Raw genomic sequence first — 18,356 nt, 5'->3', positions numbered from 1 at the left:
TTGTCAGAAGAGCTTTCTCAGCTTCCTCAGGCTGCTGTCATCTGCTCCCCTCTCTCTTGGCCTCCTCTGAATTCTCAAAGGACAGCAGCTGCTGTTCCCATCAGCATCCATGTGATACTGACCAGTTCCTTGAGCTCTCAGCTCCCAATGATGTTAGCCACACTTTCAGGGAACACCCCAGCTCTGTTCTGATCAGCAACTGTAGCAGCCCCATGGTGGTCTCCATCGCCAGGGTTCTCCTCTGTGACATACATGACATACAGATCCTGTGTCTGCCATTACTCATTCCTGTGGTTGACTCCTCCGTCCTTCAATGCTTCCCTGACCCCTTTATGTCCCATTCTCCCTGCCTTCTGGGACCCCATGGTTCCTCCATGAGAGCTTCTGCCTAGCAAGTCCCTCATGCCTCAACTTAGCTCACTCTCTGGTAGGATCTCTTGAAATAGTTGAACCCAACTCCATCACTCTTGGTCTGCACTTGAGCCACTTGAACATGGCTGGGAAAACCTCAGGCTATGGTGTAACTACCCCCACCAAATGCTAACAGTGGCTGGACCATCCTACACTGAACGTCATTGTTCTTTTCCATTCCTGGGTCCCCAAGAACTTTCATCCCCTCAATTAAGCATTTAAGTATAAAATACCAACATCTACACAGGGCTCCACCATGAAATCACTCCAGCAACACACACGTTTAACGTATATTTATCTTCCGATTTCATTTGTTTGAAGATGACAAACGTTGTGTACCGTGCTCTCCCTTTGTTATCCGATCTGAGTTTTCTAGTCAGCATAGAGGGACCTCCCTCCTCTTCATAGCTGCACAGACCTTCCTTGTGCTGAGGTTATCCCAGGTGCCCTCTGATGGGCACTTTGGGAGTTTCCAGCATTTTGCTTCAACAATGGAAGTGGCTGACTGGTCATTTTGCCCAATTGCTGGCCTACGGCTCAGATAAAGTCCTAGAAAGGACCTTGCCGTTAAGAGATCTGGCTACTAGTCTCGAACCCCACCCCACAGGGCTGTGCAGCATGATGTCCTCAGAACAGCGAGAGTGGAGCCCTGGTTCCCAACAAACTAACCGAGGGCACTACCATCATTACTCTAGTCTTGCAAGGAGCCACAGTCCCTTTCTGCAGATGTCTCAGACTGAGTTTGGCTTAGTCCCTCTATGTGTTCCCCAGGCTCCCGGCCTCCCAGCCCCCCAAGGCCTTCCTCACCTCTGGAGTAGCTCTCCAGACCACAGGCTGATAAATTGATTTTAACACAAGCCATCTCTGTCCAGAGACAGAATCCTCCCTAACCCTCCTCTTCCCCTTGGAAGCATCAGTGTTCCTTATGACGTCTTCAGGGGCTCTTCTCTGCCTCCCATTCTCAAGGCAAGAGCCTGAGGGGTTCCTCCAGGTCACAAGTCACTAAATCCTCTCTTCAAACTCTCTAAACCCTCCCTTTACAGCTGGAATGAATCTGGTCTGTCTAATGCACTGCTTTCAAGCCTGTCTTCCTGACGGGGTTCCCTCCCAGGCCTCGCTTTCACCCCATCATTCCACCGCCTTTCCCCCTACAGCCTGGCTGTTCCCAGTTTCCATCTTCCCACCTTTGTCCAGGTGACTCTCAGTCCGGGTCTGCGCTAGGGGCTCCTCAAGTCTGGGGTTCCAGCCAACCTTCTTCTCTTCAGGCCAGGCCCCTCTGGCTAGAGTTGTGCGATTGATCTCTCAACTGGCACCCTGCTGTGCTAGCTTTCCTTAACTATTCTTTTACTTGGTGTTTGTGTGGGCCTCGGAGAACAGTAGGCATTGAGGAGATTAGCCCTTCCGTGTGGGCCCTGGTGGACGGATGTACAGCAGTGAGATCATACAGGGTGACCTCTCCCCAGCTCAGCATTCGGGAGCCGGCAGGCCTGATGTACAGAGCCTCTGCCCCCAGGCCTGATGACTCACTTCCCTTTTCTGGGGGCAAATTCTGTTTCTCATGGGATTTCCCTGGAGAAATGACCGGTGAAGAAGACGAGGCAGCTAGGCTAGTGACCGGAGCCGAGCCTCATGGTCCTCACGGTCCCGGAGAGCCAGGAGCCACTGGAGACACCCCACACTGCCATCCTCTATGTGTGCACCCTGGCACTTGGGGGCTCAGTGTGGTGTGTGGCCATCTGACCCGGAAGCTTAGTTTCCTCTTGTTCTTCAGCCAAAAGCCCTCCTCTCACACTAATGGGAGGTCCCAGGTATGGCAAGAATGTCTGACTCCAGTTCCCTGAGCTCTGCGAGGGAGCCTGAGACCAGCACAAGTCTGCAGTTGGTGGCGTGGCACCGAGGGATCCTGCCCCAGCTGTCCTTTTGCTCTCTAGCCAGCCCGTCTTCCCTCTTCATGATAGGATTCATCCCATCCCCATCCCATGGAGTTCTCCAGCTAGACACACAGACACAGAGACAGGCACACACACACACAGACACACACACACAAATAAACACCACATGTCCCTCATTGGGACACTGGGAGGGGTGCACTAATTTCTCACCACACCCCTGAATTCTTGAACTCTGTGGAATGGGTTTGTCATGTTCCTTTATTCCCTAGAGACTCTGCTCTGCCTCAAATCCTAGGTCCAGACCAGGATGCAGAGGAGGAGGCCGTCATGCCCTTCCCACTGCATGTAAACCAGGAACTTCTTGTTCACCGAGTCCAAACATGGAGTTAACATGATAACATCCCACATCTCACCTTCCCACCAGCTCTGCCCCACAGCCTCAGGATGACCAGTTGCCAACTTCTAGGCAAAGAGACATGCAGGGGCGAAGGAATCCGTCTACATCTGGAAGGGGGCAAACGTACTATAGGCTGGACCCTAGGAGCTGGGAAGCCAGAACTGTGAAGTGAACCAGAACTAGAGAGAGGGTTTGCAGACGCAGGAGGTAGAAGAAGCTGCTAGAAACAGCTCGGCCCCTCCCCCAACTTTGCAATTCCCCAAATAAACCACTCCACAGTCACTTTTGAAATCTGTTTAATATCAAGCTATATAAAAAAGAAATCTCTGGATTCTGTCCCGAGTACACGCATACAAAACCAACACTATAAAAATAATATTAACAATATTAATGTCATCAACAAGCTATCGTCTACAAGAATACAAAGGCTGTGTGCACTGCTCACCCTGGCCAGCTCCAGCAAGTACCTGGGAGAGGGGACAGAGGAGAGGCTTCAGATCCCAGCCTCGCATCATGAAGAGTCAAGGCTGGGTCAGTGCCGAGAAGGGCTCTCATGGCTAGAGAGGAGCAGACCTGTGGAGTAGCAGGTGCCTTGATGGCAAACTGCCTTCCTGTTTTCCAGTGTAGCCCCGTGGGATCCACTGGTCCCCAGAGCCAATGACTATATGGTGACGGAGTTAATGTTGCAGCTGGGACTGGAGTTAATGTGGTGGCTGCTGAGTCTCTGGGCAGATTCACTGCAGTCACGGGGATCCTAAGTCACAGTAGGATCTGAACCAGTGGAGACTGTGGTGGTGTGAGGAACATATGTAGCTGTCCCTGGCTCTGAAGGTACAAGGTCCTCAGACAAAAGATGTGCGTAACCTCTAAAGACTGGGAAAGACCAGGAAACAATTCTCCCTGGGGCTTCCAGAGGCAGTGGGGCCCTGACCACATTTAGACTTCAGTCCGGTATCAGACTTCTGATTTGCAGAACTGAAGGAAAAGTGGTAGTTCAAGCCCACTTGCCGTGGAAGTTTGGTACAGCACCAACAGGAAGCTAGTAAAGCACTTGCCAGACCCCTGCATTCCCACCGGACTCCAGACGGTGGCCTTTGACTTATTCCTAAATGGAAGAAGATTTGATCTGAGAGAACCCAGGAGGTCCCTGCTCTGCCAAGGCTTCCAGGGTCACTTCCCAAACACATCCATACACACACAGAGGGGCAGGGCAGCCCATGGGGAGTGAATAAGAGGGTCCTCCTAGCTGAGTGGTACCAGGGGACACTTTGCAGGGTCTAGCTCTGTCATGGGCACTTCACAGGCCTGCTTCCAGGCCTTGGGTCAGATACTATTTCTTCTTTCTTCCCTTGTTTTTAGTTCTATCTCATGACATCCCTGGGCTGAAGGAAATGGTATAAATGAGGCTTCGCCCCTGGTCCTAGGGAGCTGGACAGGGCTACTCAGACCGTTTAAAAAGCAGACTACAGTGTAGGTAGACAAAGGTGACTCTACCCAAGATGAATAATCATTTACAAGAAATCTCTTGCATGCTCACATGTCAGCTCCCTTCAGTGAGGTCTGGACCCCACTGGACCCATCATCTGTGCGATCTTGGCGGTCAGATCTTGTTCCAGAACCAGGGCTGGGCAGAAACAACAGCAGAATGTGGGAGCCTGATGATGGGTCATGGAGCTGGAGCCACTGAGCATCCCCAACTGGCATGGTGCCTGATGTCCCCTGGGCCTCATTAGCATATCAGACCTTTGGAAAAGCTAAGTAACCTTTATAAGGGAGAACAGGGGCCTGGGAGGCTCCTGCACTCCCGTGTTGATGTCCAGTATGTTCCGGATGCTCCTGACGTCACTGCTTGGTAGATTGCCCTTGATGGCCAGGATGGCATTCAGGTGGCCTTTGCTGGCAAGGAGAGAGTACACCCTGTCAGCCCCACGGTCACAAACACTCCTGCTCACAGCCCTTGATGGCTGTCCTGACTCCAGACACGGCCACAGAACCTGCAGCCAGCTGCTCTGCCCAGTAGGCAGCCTTGCCTTCCCTGGCTCTTCCCTTCTTCAGCCCACCAGACTCAAATTTCCACTGGCTGTCACCTCAGAATGTTTCTCCTCACACCCTTGAGGTGGCCAACTCCTTCCCAACCTTTAAGTTTCAGCTAAATGTCATGTCTCTAAGTAGCTTTGCACTCTCTGGTCAGCAGTCCCTGTAATTCACTAGGACTTGGAATTTTCTCTTTCTGATCGTCTCATCCATGGTTAGCCCTCAGCAGGCTGTCAGCTACAGGAAGAGGACTGGGACCCAGCTTGCCCAGTACCTCACTGCATCCTGCAGCATAGAGCAGCAGCGGGTCCAGTATTCAGAATACTAATCAAGGGCTGTCGGTGGGATCAAAGGAGAAGGGTAAGTGAACAGGTGGGTAGATGAGAGAGTGCAAGGATGGATGGGTAACTGTATGGAAGGGTGCAAGGATAGACAGATGGACAGATGGATGGGCAGATGGATGGACAGATGGATGGACAGATGGATGAATGGATGGGTAACTGCATGGAAGGATGGATGGATGGATGAAAGGGTGGATGGATGGATGGACAGATGGATAACTACACGAAAGGATGAATGATGGATGGATGGACAGACAGACAAATAGATTGATGTGCAGATGGACAGATGGATGAGTAACTTCATGGAAGGGCAGATGGATGGATAGATGGACAGATGGACAGATGGATGGATGGGTGGGTAGATGGACAGATGAATGGATGGATGGATGACCAGATGGACAAATGGATGGATGGGTAACTACATGGAAGGATGGGTGGATGAACAGATGGACGGATGGGCAGATAGATGGATGTACGGACAGATGGACAGATGGGCAGATGGATGGATGATGGATGGACAGATGGATGGATGGACAGGTTGGGAGTAAGTGAGCAGAAGATGGATAGGTAACAGGAAGGATGGACAGAACAACAGAAGAGCAGATAGATGGGTAAGCAGAGGACAGATAGACAACTATACAGGGAAGTGGGTAGACAGGTAGACAGATATGTGGATGATAGGAGAGTGGGTAAGCACATAGACTAGTGGATGGACCAGTAGATAGGTGGATGGGGGCTTGTGTGTGTGTGTAGGTCAATATATGCTGACAGATGAGCGAACAGGTAGAGTGGGTTAGTCACAGGTGGGCTAGGCTAAGCTATGTCAACCCGCGTCAAGGCTAATTCAAACTGCAATATCAGAGGACTTGGCCTAGGAAGGAACACTGTCCATGGTTCGCCAGGTCCTCAGACAGGACCTTAACAGGAACATGAGGGTGTAAGACACAGTCGCCTCCAGGCTGAGTGATAGATACTGGACTCACTTTTCTCGTTGTACAGCACTATCACACAAGGCTCAGCACATGAGTGGGGGAACATGCTACCTGCCCTTGTCACGACTAGTTATACTAACTTGGTCACGTTCCCTCAGCTCCCTAAGCCTCAGCTGCAAACGATGAGCAGTGCCAGCCTTCATGGGCTCTGATAGTGCCGAATGCTTGAGGTCCCAACACAGTGTCTGGCATGAAGTCAGCACCTGGTGTAGGTCAGACATCGTAACCCCACCTCGACTGTGGAGCCTTAACAGTTGAGTGGGTCATGAGGAGACTCTAGTCCCAGCATGCTCAGGGTCACGGTGGGGACCTGGCAAACCATTTCCTCGGAGCTTCTAGTGCTTACCTGAAGTCAGGGTACCAAGTGGCATATGTGGCCACCTCGATCTTAATGGCACTGGAATCTTGCAGGCGAATGATCTCAGCAATCATAGGGAGGGCGCGGTGCAGCCAGGTTGCAGTGGAGCCCTGAAGGAAGAGGGCTGGTTGAAGGATGATGTCCCTTATCCTAAGGGACACTAAGAGACACTTAGAGCAGTAGATACCCAGGCTTGAAGAGGCCCTGTGGGATTGTCCAGGGCTCTCGGGGCGGGGTGTGGGGGCGGGTGGGTGGTGCTCACATTCTCAGTGCAGAATCCCTGAATGGCATCCGCGTTGGCCAGGATGTGCCTTGCCAGCTGCTGCTGCTGCTCGGCCGTCTTGAGGACCAGGCGCCGTTTGCTGAGCCTGATGATGTATTCCTTCACTAGGTGCAGGTGCACAGCCTCCATGAGCTCCTGGGCAAGCAGATGCCAGAGGGAGTGAGCCACCCGCCCGACACTTACCCCTAGGGAGCCATCTCCTCCCCGGAACTGAAGCTTCCAAGGCAGAAACCCAGCCAGTCCATAGAGGCAAAAGTGTGAGCACGTGTGTCTGCATGTCTGCGTGCATGTGTGAACACACGTGGGTGTGGGGTATAAACACTGCTAGTCAGCGTGGGTGTCCAGACTTCTCCAATCCCCCAGTCCTCACCTCCCGGAAACAGTCCTGCAGCTCTGAGAATTCAGGCAGGCTGCCTCTCACAGTAGCGATGATTTCCTCCAGGGTCTCAACTGGCTTTGCCCAGCGGGTCTGTGTGAACTTCTTAAACAGCGGCTGGGACAGGCGAGAGGCAGGATGTCTGGTCACACCCAGAAAGGAAGGGCGGCTAAGCGCAGACACCCTCACATAGACACTCATGACCAGCAGGGTCCCAAGGGCTTTCCAGGAGCTGGCTGGCTCTCAGGTCCTTGCTCTCAGATCGGAAGCAGAGGCAGTCTGAGTGTACCCTTCTTCCAAGGTCACCCAGCTGTGGCTCAGGAGAGCCAAAATGAGCCTGTCTGCAGCCCTGAGGGCTTTTCCACTGCCTCCTTCTTAAATAAATAAATTCCTGCATAAACAAGGCCTTGTGCTTGGCTGGGCTGCGCCCTGTGCCAGGGCATGTAGGGTCACCCTATGCGTGGACTTTCCTTACCCACTGGCTGCCCTTTGCACCTCCAGTCCTGAGGCTGAGCAGGGATGCTCTTCTGTGTTTTCTGAGTACCTCCCCGATCCCACCCTCAAGATGGAATCTGGCTATCAAAGATCCTGAGCTCCAGGAACTGGGGGCCAGGAATGGGGTGGAAAGGGCTCCGTCTTCCCCAGATGCTCCCAGCCCTGGGACCCTCCCAGGCCAAGGCAAAATGAGGATGTCAGGCGGGTCAGCCAGAGAGCACTTCAGGGGGGCATCACTTGTACATCCCCAAGAACACCGCATCTCCCCAGCTGAGCCTTTCACAGGTCTGAGGCACAGTTGTGTGTGTGTGTGTGTGTGTAGCTTCTACCACACCCCCTTCCCTGCCTCCCCCTCCTGTGCCAGACTTTAGGAGGAAGGCAGGGGAGAATGGAGCTCCTGATACCTTCAGGTCCGAAAATAGGCTCTGGAGCAGGGTGTCGAAGCCACGGGCCTTGAGGTCTTTCAAAGGCTCCAGCAGGCGGTTCAGAGAATCATGAGGTATCTGCCACCTCTGCTCCACCGAAGTCCTGGAGAGTGAAGGGAGGAGGTCGTGACAGCCTGCTCAGCCTGCGGCGGGCGGCGTCCTGCACTGGTCCTTGGACTAGGCCTCCTACATTAGGTCTTTGCTCTCTGGGGGCTCAGCAAGTTTCCCGTTCCCTTCGGGATCCAGTCCGTGTCTTCCCCTGGATGCCCCAGGCACATCCCCTCCTGCCCTTGGCAAATCTCCAGCTGTCTACCCTTAGCTTGTGTTCTGCTTCACGGTTTTATCATAAGGCTAAACTAATAAATAAGTCGATTGCATCCTGGTGACTCCTTCAGCACCCCACCCCTTTGCTGTGGCTGCTCCAGGCCCAGTCATTTCCTCACAGTCTCATGACCCTTAACTCCCCCCATCCACTCCCCCCCCCCGAGTTGCTCCACTTCCCATCTGCCCGTCTTTCCATCAGGCAAATCTGCCCAGCACTCTCACCGGAAGAACAGGCAGTTGTTGATGTTGGCCATGATGTTGGCTCTGTAATTCCTCAGGAGTTTACTCTTCTCTAGAAACTCATCAAAGGTGCACTGGTAGCTGACAAAACCAGAAGGGACACCTTCAGCTGCAGTCCAAGCCCCGAGACCGCGTAAGCCACTCCCTTGGTCTGCGGCTTGCTGGGAAGGGGCCATAAACTCCTAAACATCATATTAGAAGTTGCAAAACCTGAGGAGCCAGGGTCCCGTTAGGGTGCGTGAGAAAGTGCTGCCCGACTCCGGGGTCTGCATTCCTTTCCCAGGTCCCTCCTCTTCCCCAGTCCCTCTCTACAGCTGGGAGGCCAAAGGGTGTCCTTGTAGGCCAATGGTGCTCTCAGAAGTGGGGAGGAAAACAAGTGAATTCTGAGGGTGTCATGGGAAGGGATGGCAGGAGCCTCCCTTCCTCATGGTGGTATCTCTTCTTTGAAGCTACAAACTGCTCTGCCAGGGGGCTTTGCTGACAAAGGAGGTCAGGAGGTGCCAGCTCCCTGTGGAGTCCACCCTACTGGAAGCTGCAGTTCCCTGGATTCAGACAGGGGCAGAGGATGCTGCGCTGTACTTGACGAAGGAAGGGAAGGACTGACTTAGCTTGGATTCCCCACCCTAAGTGTAAGGAGGGCCAGGGGCTCCTCAGGGGCTATAGATACACCCACCTCCTCAGTAGTGCAGCCAGCTCCACCAGCAGCAACTGCTTTATCTGCGTCCCCACGTCTGAAGTGATGTTCTCAGCCTTAGTCTGGCCTTGTGAAATGATCTGCAGGGAGCAGTGGGTGAGCATAGCATAACAGCCCCGCTCTGGGCTGGGCCTGGGCAGAGCATGGGAGGATGCGGGATCCCGGGGGCCCGGAGCTCTGAGCTCCTCCCACCCCCATCAAAGCTGTGGCTGTCCCTGTGTACCATGGGACTGAGGGGGACAGTTAGTGGTACCTGGAGAATGTCGATGGCCAGCTCACTGTGGCAGTGGCCATCCAGGCTCTGGGGAGCCACATCCTGGGCCCAGCGCTGAGACTCCAGCTCTAAAGCTCGGGCCATGAGCAGCTTCACGCTGGTCTAGGGGAAAAGACACCGGTCACAGTAGCACTAAGCCTGTCTGCCAAGTTCATTCAGAAGTCGCTGCTGTCACACTCTGGGAGCCCAGTGTCCTGTTTCTTCTCTTTCCTCCTCTCACCACCTGGCCCTCCCCGGCCCCACCCCTAACATTTGGACTCACCACCTCATTAGACAAGAACATGGCCTCCAGCAATCTGATCTGCTTTGGGGGCAGGAGGCTCCCAAGCCCGACACCTTGAAGCTCCTGTGCCAACTTCGGGCTGTTGAGAATATCACTGCGGGCAGAGAAACACTGGCATGAGAACACAGCCCAGCAGTGGCCGGCCCTGTAGCTTAGCTCAGCCACCTCTCAGCTTCTGATCCTCCCCACCCCCCACCTCCACCCCGACCCCGCGACCCCACACCAGGGTGGGTTCTTCATGTAAGACCACACTCCAGTTTAGTTCAAGATGAAGTCATCCTGCATCTTCTTACCCGCCTCCCCATCCACCCCTGCTTTAAACTAGTTTCCCAGACTTCTTGGGAGTTGCCCTGCACCCCCCACCAGCCCCCTACCCTACCCCACCCCCATTCTCCCTTGCCCAGCTCACTGAAGGAGCTCCCTCCTTCCCTCTGCTTCAAACCTGGCCTGGCCACAAACAATGCCTTCACCCCAGAGCCAGCTTTCAAATCTGATCTTTCTGTCTACCGGGCCTCCCCTTTCACACGGATACAGCACAGCTTCTGACCCCACTGGCCCTGCCAGCCTGTCCTTCTGCTCCTACCAGGTCAGCCTCTGCTGCTGAACAAGATGGGCTGCCCTGGAGCAGCTCCATGGCGCTTTCTTGGTGCCTCAAAGTGGCCCAGAGTTCCCAGGGGACCTGCCCAGCCCTGGCACTTCCTAAAGGCCCTTTGTTTGCCAAGAACCTTAAGAAGGACCCTCTCTGCGCCCTTCAGCCATTTGGATGCATTGAGCCACACTTTGGTCCTCCCGGGCCTCAACATGCCTCCCTTGGACTCCATGTTCAGGCTAGCCTTAGCTTCCTGCTTTGCAGCTACACCCTAAGTCAGGAGACCCCAGAATATCACAGAAGCAGGTGATCAGGCAGGGGCATAAGTGCTTGGCACTTCCTGGTGAGTCAGGGCAAACCTGCAGGAGCTACAGCAGGGCCCAGCTATCTTTGGAAGTCCCTGCCTGTTTTCCCTGTGTCCTGCTGGCTCTTCATCTACCACCCCTGTTGTGTCCTTTCTCCACATCCCCCCCCCCACCTCCCCAGGAGGGTGGTTCAGCACCAAACAATCTGTTCACACACTGCCCAGGCTGTCCATACCCGCCAGCCTTCCTCCTGCAGACTTTACAGTCAGGTCTGAGGAATCAGTAAGAATCCCATCCCCGTCTCTAGTGCTGTGATGTTCCCACAAGTCACTCTCCCCCGGGGGGTGTGGATGATAGGCACGCTCTGGGACCATGGAGCCTGGGCCAATCAAAGGATGCTGGAGGCTTGGCCCAGCTGAGTGCCAAGTGCTCACTGTCCTTCCAAACAGCCTCCTTCCCACCTAAGGTGCTCAGGTCTCAATGGACTCCTGGGGTGACTCCATCTGAAGGGTTCCTTGAGGGGGATACCTAATGCTACTCCCTGGTTGCTACCTCTCTTGCTTGGGGCTGTTGAGACACACCAGCTCAGCTCAGCTGCCTGCATATCACTCCCCTTGCCTGGAATGCTGCTGGCCTCCCCACTCCTCCTTCATTGAATGTTCTGTCCCTTCCCTGACTGACTGTACACCCATGAAAATGTGGACTGACTCAACACAAAATACTGCCTGACTCCCCCAGACCAGGTCTCTTCTCAAGCCCTGTGCTCTGGCCTCTCCTGTGTCTCCATGTCTCTGTCACAGCCCCTCCTACTCGATTTCATCCCTGTTCTGCTGGGGGGGGGGTCCTAGAGAATGAATAACAGGGTCCATTTTCTGTTCATTCCTTTCTCCAACAGCAGAACAGGAAAGGTCCGGGAAATAGAAGCGCAAAGCCAACCTGTTGGGTACAGTTCCCAACTCTCTCTCTTCGAAGACCCCAGCACCGGTGGCTTTCAGCTCAAGTGTCTGGCTCTGGTGTCTCAGCACCGCTCCCTGCAGAGGGGACACATCCCACCCACTCCCACTGGCATTGCTCACTTGGGGTAGAGGTTCTGCACCCAGAGCAGCAGCAAGTAGGTGTCCCTTTCACACAACTCGAACTGCGCCAAGGCGCACAGGTGGCTGGCGAAGTGGTAGTGGTAGCTCTCGGCATAGGTGCGCACAACGTTGAACTCGTCTGGGAACAGCGGCTTCAGCCGCTCCACCACCACCTCCAGGTCCTCCTTCATGGTGCGACCCATGTGCAGGAACCTGCTCTCCGCCTCCGAGCGGCCCTCGGGCGCCATGGCTGGCTGCGCGTCCAGACGCTCCGCTGCCACCTCCGCCACGACGTCCCTCCACCGCTGCAGCCATCGCCGCGGGCGCGTGGCCTCCAGTGCCGCCGCCAAGGGTCCCCCGGACGCCCGCCGGTCCTCGAGCTCCTCCTGCGACACCACGGCTAGCGCCTGGCTCAGCCGCTCGGGCGCTGCCTCCAGCGGCCGCCGCAGCACCCGGAGCACCTGGTCACACAGCAGCACGTACAGAGCCTCCACCTTGCTCTGCCGCCACACCAGCTCCTCGTTGCTTGTGCCACCCGCCGCTGCCGCAGCCTCGAGCTGCCTCTCCAACGCCAGCACCTGCCAGGCCACCTCCAGCCGCCCGCGCTCCAGGGTCTCCTTGAGCTCCTCCACTGAAACCATAAACCCACATCAGACCGATACACACATCCCCAGGGACAAGAGGAGGCTGTGGTCTAGGGAGAGGCCAATGTCCCATACAGGACCGCAGCAGAGAACCCCCTCTCCCAGACTGGTGGCTCGCTTAGCTGTCTCACCTGCCCACTGTCCTGGCTGTACTGGCTTATGAGTCCCCCTACACTGCCCAAACCTGGACCAACCCCTTCCTTCCGTTCCAGCCCCAGCTGCGGCCACAGCCTACCTGTGGGCAGTGGATCATCTAACTCGGGCCTGGATTTGGGCTGCACTTCCTGATCTGATAATCTGAGCTGGTCCTTTTTTTTCTTTTTCCCTTTGGTGAAGACACTGAACATGTTGGCCAGTCCTTTGGATTTCTTCTCCTTCTTCTTCGCAGACTCCTCCTCCCCATCGGGAGCCTCCGGGGATGGCATTAGGTCCTCAGAGGACGCCTCAGACATGGAGGTCTCTGATTCAGCCTCGGATGTAGAGCGTGGCTTTTGGGGGCTTCCAGTGAAGTTCAGGGTCCCTGGCACAGACTGCTGGCCAGGAAACCCTTGGAAGAAAGTCACCATCTTCAGCATCACCCTGGCTCAGGCCTGCAGGTTGGAGATGGGAAATGAAGACACCAGAGGCCACAATGTACGGACCTGAGTGCACAGCGGCTCGCAGCCCCAACAGTGTCCCCTCTGTTTTCTCCTGTAAAAACACCAGGACCCCTCAACTCCTGGTCCCCAACCTTCCCCACTCCGTGCCCACAAGAACTGTAGTGCTCAAAGCTTGTCTCCCTAGGCAAGGAAGAGACTGGAGGCTCCAGAGCTTCCAGGTTTGAGGGGCAGCCTCTGCACCTGGGTAAACCCTCCTTTGTCAGTGCAGCCTCCTAGAGGGAAAGGCCATGACCAGCAAGTACTTCTCTGACTCCACCAGGGGCAGAGACAGGACAGGTTGATACTCCTTGGGACAGCAAGAACAGGTCTAAGAGTTCACAGTCATGCACTGGTCACAGAGTCTAGCACCTTTCCTCCTGAGACCAGCACCCCCCTCCCTCTGCCTCCTTTCATGGGTCTTTATTTAGTTTTGGGGTCACAGAAATCTACCACAAGCAAAGATACAGCTGTTGTCCTGGGACCACAAGAGGAACTGAGCCTGTCCCTGGTAGTGCGTTGCTTTAGGATTAGGGGGTCAGACTTCAGACCCTGGGCAAACGACCCCAGGTAACCTTTTACTCGTGAGCAAAGCACAGGCCCGCCTGAAGTCACACAGCAACTTGAGTGTGGAACCCACACGGCCCGCTTTGCAGCCTACCCTGCTTGTTTCCAAATGGGGTGATGCAATTTCACAAGGCCTTCTGTTTCCCCTCCCTTCCCGGGTGCCCATCCCATCTCTTCTCTCCCCAGCAAATATGTTATTTAGCTTAAAACAATCTTGTGGTCACTAGCTTGAGCTTGGAGGCCAGAGAACATCTCCCTCAAAGGACTGGCTTTTCTCAGGCCTCCACATCCCTGACTGTGTGTGTGGATTGTCAGAGCAAGGAAGACCACCGAGGAAGCAGGGCTAGCCTGGAGGGAGGGAGCAGGCAGGAGGAGGGCCTTTCTGGTAAATGGTGTGGCCCATTACCAGGAGCCACCTCCCTGCCCCATCATCCTTCAAGGATAAAAACCCCAAGCTGTAGCTTCAGTTCTTCAAAATGACCTGGCGTGATCCAGGAACAGCTCCCGCGGGGTAAGGCAAGTGGGAAGACCCCACCATCACAAAGGAGAACCGGAAACTTCGGAGGGGAGGTGCTTGCCCAAGCACAACACACTTTAAGGGCTCTTTCCCACACCATCTCTGCCTCCACCAGCTCAACTGCCCAGGTTCGGGATCAATTCCTGAGGGGCTTATCTCATAACTGGGGCATGGGTAAAGCACCCTGATTGGACAGAAAGCCTGGGCTCCTCTACCCCAGCTCTTATCACCCTCACCAGGTGCCCTGAGCAGAGAGAGCCCTCTCTCTCGTTAACCTCATGAGGTTTGAGATAGGGCCAGGCAGTTTTTAAAGCCCGTGCCAACCCATCCCACTCGCATGGCAAACACCCATAAGGGCTGGCCTGGCTGATGGAGCTGCTGACCTGAATGTCTGGCCCCAGTTGCCCTTCAGTGTCAGAGGCTATTGGTATAAAAGGGAGGAGCAGCTGTGGGCTCAGCTACACTTCTCACCAGGATTAGGGCTAAACAATGTCCTTCCTCAGTAGGTCTCAGTTTTCCCATTTGTAAAATGAGAACGAGCCCTCCCCTCACTCGTATCCCAGTGCTGCTCAGAGGATGCGGCAAAATCAGAAGCCTGGCACTGGGTGGGCCTTAGAAAGCAAGTTCCCCTGTATCCCTGACTGCAGAGGGGGAAGGCAACAGGAGTGATGAGATGCTGTTTAAAGCATCACCAAGCTGGGCTCGCGGAGGCACGAAGGGGTCTCAGAGACACATGGGACAGCTGCATCTGGTGGCTGGATGGTGTCACCTCCCTCAATTCTAGACACCACAGAGAACCTCACTGGTCTTGCAACTAACTTACTGACTCTTGCCCCACAAGAGATCATCCGGACAGGGAGTCCCGCGGGTGCTGGGACCTTCCTTTTGTAAACCTGAGACTCTCTCGCTTTTGTCCCCGTCCCTACAACACTTAAGAAACTTTCGCTGCGCGCGGGGATTCCGGACCCTGGTGTGAGGGGCTCAGAGTAACGCCTGTAAGTCCCTAGCAGTGCGTAGGCTGGAGGTCAAGGGACCTCGAAATATCCCGCCCGCGTCCCCTTGGCCACTCAGGGCCATTCCCCCGGCGAATCCTGTCCGACACTCTGTGTCAGGACTGGAAGGGAAGCTAAGTAGAGCGGCAGGGACAGAGGCACAGCGGCAGAGGTCACTTACTGTGTCCAGGACAGGACGCCTTAGTCCCGACCCTGGAGGGGCCCTCCTAAAATAGTCGCAGGCTCCGCCCAGACTCTGCCTGCTCCACCAACCGCAACCGCGGAAAATCCGCTGGCGGACGCCTCGGCCCGGCAATTCCAGTGCTGGGGGCGGGGCCGGGCCGGTAGAGAGAGGGGCGGGGTCACTTTGCTGTTCCAAATAGCCTGGAAAGAGTGGTCTTGGTATGCGTGCACAGGGAGCCACGAGTTCCGCTTAGCGGAGAGCTGTTGTCGCACCACGGTCTCTGATTGGCTACCTAGCAGGGGCGCACGCACAAAGCCTCTGTCCCGCGTCACACAGTCAGCACCTACCTAGGTCTGGGGAGTTCCCTCTTCCATCTCAACGCCTCTTCCATGTGTTGTTACCGCTCTGAGGACCCCTGTGTCCTTGAAAGCCTGGAAGGAAAGCTTCCCGGAGGAGGTGTCCTAAGGCGGCTGGGCACACGACTGGTAGTGGGACCTCTCAAAACCTCTCATCACCAAGCCTTGAGTGATGGGGCCCATCTTCATCATTATCCCGAGGTCACACAGAAATGACAGACAGCCCTCACCTGAGCCTCCTTCTCCAGGGCTCCCAGTGACAAGATTTTCCAGGATGGGGCTGGGGGTCATCCTCAGCACTCCCTTCTGCGGGCCTTTTCTCGGGGGTCTGCCTTGGGGGAGGTGGGGTTGTAGGCTAGTGGAGAAAGGGGAATTTCTGCCCCCTGGAAGATGGGCTCACTCAGGAATTTCCCTACTAGACACCAGCTTCTTTTTTGCCTCTACTTGGAGCTTGGCTCCTCCCCATCTTTTGTTTGGGCCCTCTCTTCTTTCCCTGCCTGTCTAAGCACAGAGCTTTAGGAAAGAGGGAAGGGCAGCTGAGTGGGTGGGTTATGTTTAGGGGTTGTCCCTGGAAACCCAGAACTTCCTCTTCCTCCTGGGGAGCAGTGGCCAAGTGCCAGGTTTAAGAAGACTGTCCTCCATCCTATACCATGGTAGGTTGTAGAAGGCAAGAACAGAAGGCTGCGGGTCAGGAGTGGCGCACACCTTCAATCCCAGCACTTGGGAGGCAGAGCAGACAGATCTCTGAGTTTGAGGCCATCCTGGTCTACAGAGCAAGTTCCAGGTAGCTAGGGCTACGCAATGAGAGCCTGTCTCAAAACTCAAACCGCATGCTTCCTTTTCTCCCTGAGGTCCTAATGGGTGATCTTTCTATTGACCCTCCAGGGCCCAAGTTGGGTGTTGCCTCTGCTCCACAAGGCACCCAGGGAAGACAAAGACCCTAGGACTGTACCCACAATCCCATCCAAATATAGAAAGAGGATGAGAACCCAGGAGTTCCAGCCTTCTACCTCCTAGCGGCCTCTTGACACATCGTATGACCTCCCCAGAGTATCCAGCCTCTGCTCTATTGATCCAGCTCCAGATTTCAAACAGATAAGGAAATGGTTGGGAAACTCCACAGGTAGGATTGAGAGACAGAGGAGTCAGGCTTTCAAGAACCCACATCTGTTCAGAGCCTATGGGCTCTGTGGGACAGATGTTGGACTTCCATTCTTGCCCCATGGTGCCCACAGCAGCTTGCTCAGAGCACAGTCAGTAGAAGCCAATGCCACCCATCTTGCATATCAGAGTTTAGGATGAGGGTCAAAGGTCCTCTGTGAATTTCCCAACACAAAGGAAATTTGAAAACAGGGCTATTTGGATAGCTGGGGGCCAAAGATCGGTTGATTCTCGGGGTCAGCGATAGTTTAACTACTTTTCATAGCCCCCCACCCCCACCCCCGCCCCAATCCAGCCAAGAAATGGATCCCACAGGAAAGAAACATCAGGATCAGCTTACCTGGTAAACTGCTATCCCAGCCCCGACTCTGGCACCTGAGAGTTGGTGCAGCAGCCAGGAGTAGGCTGGCAAAGGTTCCTAGTCCAGCACAGAAGCTCTGCTGGCCAGCACCTGGACAAGAGCCAAGGCCTGGAACCCAGCATCCTATTCTATATCCTGAGTGCCAGGATGACAGGCATGCACCATCACAGGCTCTCTCTCTCTCTCTCTCTCTCTCTCTCTCTCTCTCTCTCTGGTTTTCGAGACAGGGTTTCTCTGTATAGCCCTGGCTGTCCTGGAACTAACTCTGTAGACCAGGCTGGCCTCGAACTCAGAAATCCCCCTGTCTCTGCTTCCCAAGTGCTGGGATTAAAGGCATGCGCCACCACTGCCCGGCTACAGACTCTCTTTTTATGTTTTAATTATAATATATGCATAATAGAGAGTTACCGTTTTAACAGTTTTGGGCGTTCTAGCTAAGTGCACTAACACTGAGATACAGCTGCAACCAGCCCCATCCGCAGAACTTTTTTTTCCCCACATTGTGTATCTGCATGTGAGTGCAGGTGCTTGGTAGTCCACAAGAGGGCGTTGGATCTCCTGGAGCTGGAGTTACAGGCAATTGTGAGGCTGCTCAATACGGGTGCTGGGAACTAAATTCGGGTGCTCTGCAAGTTCAGCCTCTCCAGCTCCACACAACTTTTTCCCCTGCAAAACTGAACACACTAGTTGTCTCCATTACACAACCACTGCCCATTCCCTTGTACCCCTGCATCCCTGGTACCCCATTCCATGGCTATGTCTGCTCCATGGATCCAGTGAGTGGGTGGATACAGCCTTTTTGTGCCAGTGTGGTGATGCTTCGTAAAGGAAGAAAGACTAACTCTTGGTGTCATTTACCCAGGAGTGGACCTGATTTATCCAAAAGAGTTTGAGTCTCTTCCATTCTAATAGTCTACTCCAGAATAAGTCTAATCTAAATGAAATCTAATTTGAAAGTCCTAATCTAAAAAGGGAGCCCTGAATCCAGGTCTTTCTCCCTATACTGAACAGCTCAGCAAATGTAACAAAAACAAGCAGCCCTGTTCTGTGTCTCTTACAGGAGTCACAGAAGGGAGAGAAATCGTGTTTTTCCTGGCCCTACTGACTCACAATAGTTCACAAAGTCACACTGGGGTTTATCAAGCTATAA

The 18,356-nt window shown here is 54.5% G+C and overlaps 1 protein-coding gene across 1 annotated transcript; it reads right to left on the bottom strand.

Moving 5' to 3' along the window:
* Window positions 1–2,979: 2,979 nt before the first annotated feature.
* On the bottom strand, window positions 2,980–15,583 carry Tnfaip2 (TNF alpha induced protein 2). The gene is made up of 12 exons (XM_021179366.2): window positions 15,326–15,583; window positions 12,669–13,023; window positions 11,790–12,420; window positions 9,799–9,913; window positions 9,516–9,638; window positions 9,242–9,342; window positions 8,551–8,649; window positions 7,984–8,107; window positions 7,079–7,201; window positions 6,688–6,843; window positions 6,414–6,535; window positions 2,980–4,596 (listed from the first exon to the last, which is right to left on the bottom strand). The coding sequence occupies exons 2-12, from the start codon at window positions 13,006–13,008 to the stop codon at window positions 4,455–4,457; spliced, it is 2,076 nt and encodes a 691-aa protein (XP_021035025.1). The 5' UTR covers window positions 13,009–13,023; window positions 15,326–15,583; the 3' UTR covers window positions 2,980–4,454.
* Between the last annotated feature and the right edge of the window lie 2,773 nt (window positions 15,584–18,356).

Source organism: Mus caroli, unplaced genomic scaffold (genome assembly GCF_978045245.1).
Source record: "Mus caroli unplaced genomic scaffold, Mus_caroli_1 scaffold_14, whole genome shotgun sequence".
Lineage (NCBI taxonomy): Eukaryota > Metazoa > Chordata > Mammalia > Rodentia > Muridae > Mus > Mus caroli.
Note: the sequence above shows the minus strand (reverse complement) of the source record. Positions and strands in the feature narration are given on the sequence as shown.

What these genes read in the sequence shown, in the direction of transcription:
- Tnfaip2 (XM_021179366.2), bottom strand. Translation starts at nt 13,008, where the DNA reads ATGCTGAAGATGGTGACTTTCTTCCAAGGGTTTCCTGGCCAGCAGTCT. An exon ending in TGCAGGACTGTTTCCGGGAG is followed by an intron (nt 6,844 to 7,078) that starts GTGAGGACTGGG and finishes CTGCTTGCCCAG; the next exon opens with GAGCTCATGGAGGCTGTGCA. An exon ending in AGGGATTCTGCACTGAGAAT is followed by an intron (nt 6,536 to 6,687) that starts GTGAGCACCACC and finishes CTCTTCCTTCAG; the next exon opens with GGCTCCACTGCAACCTGGCT.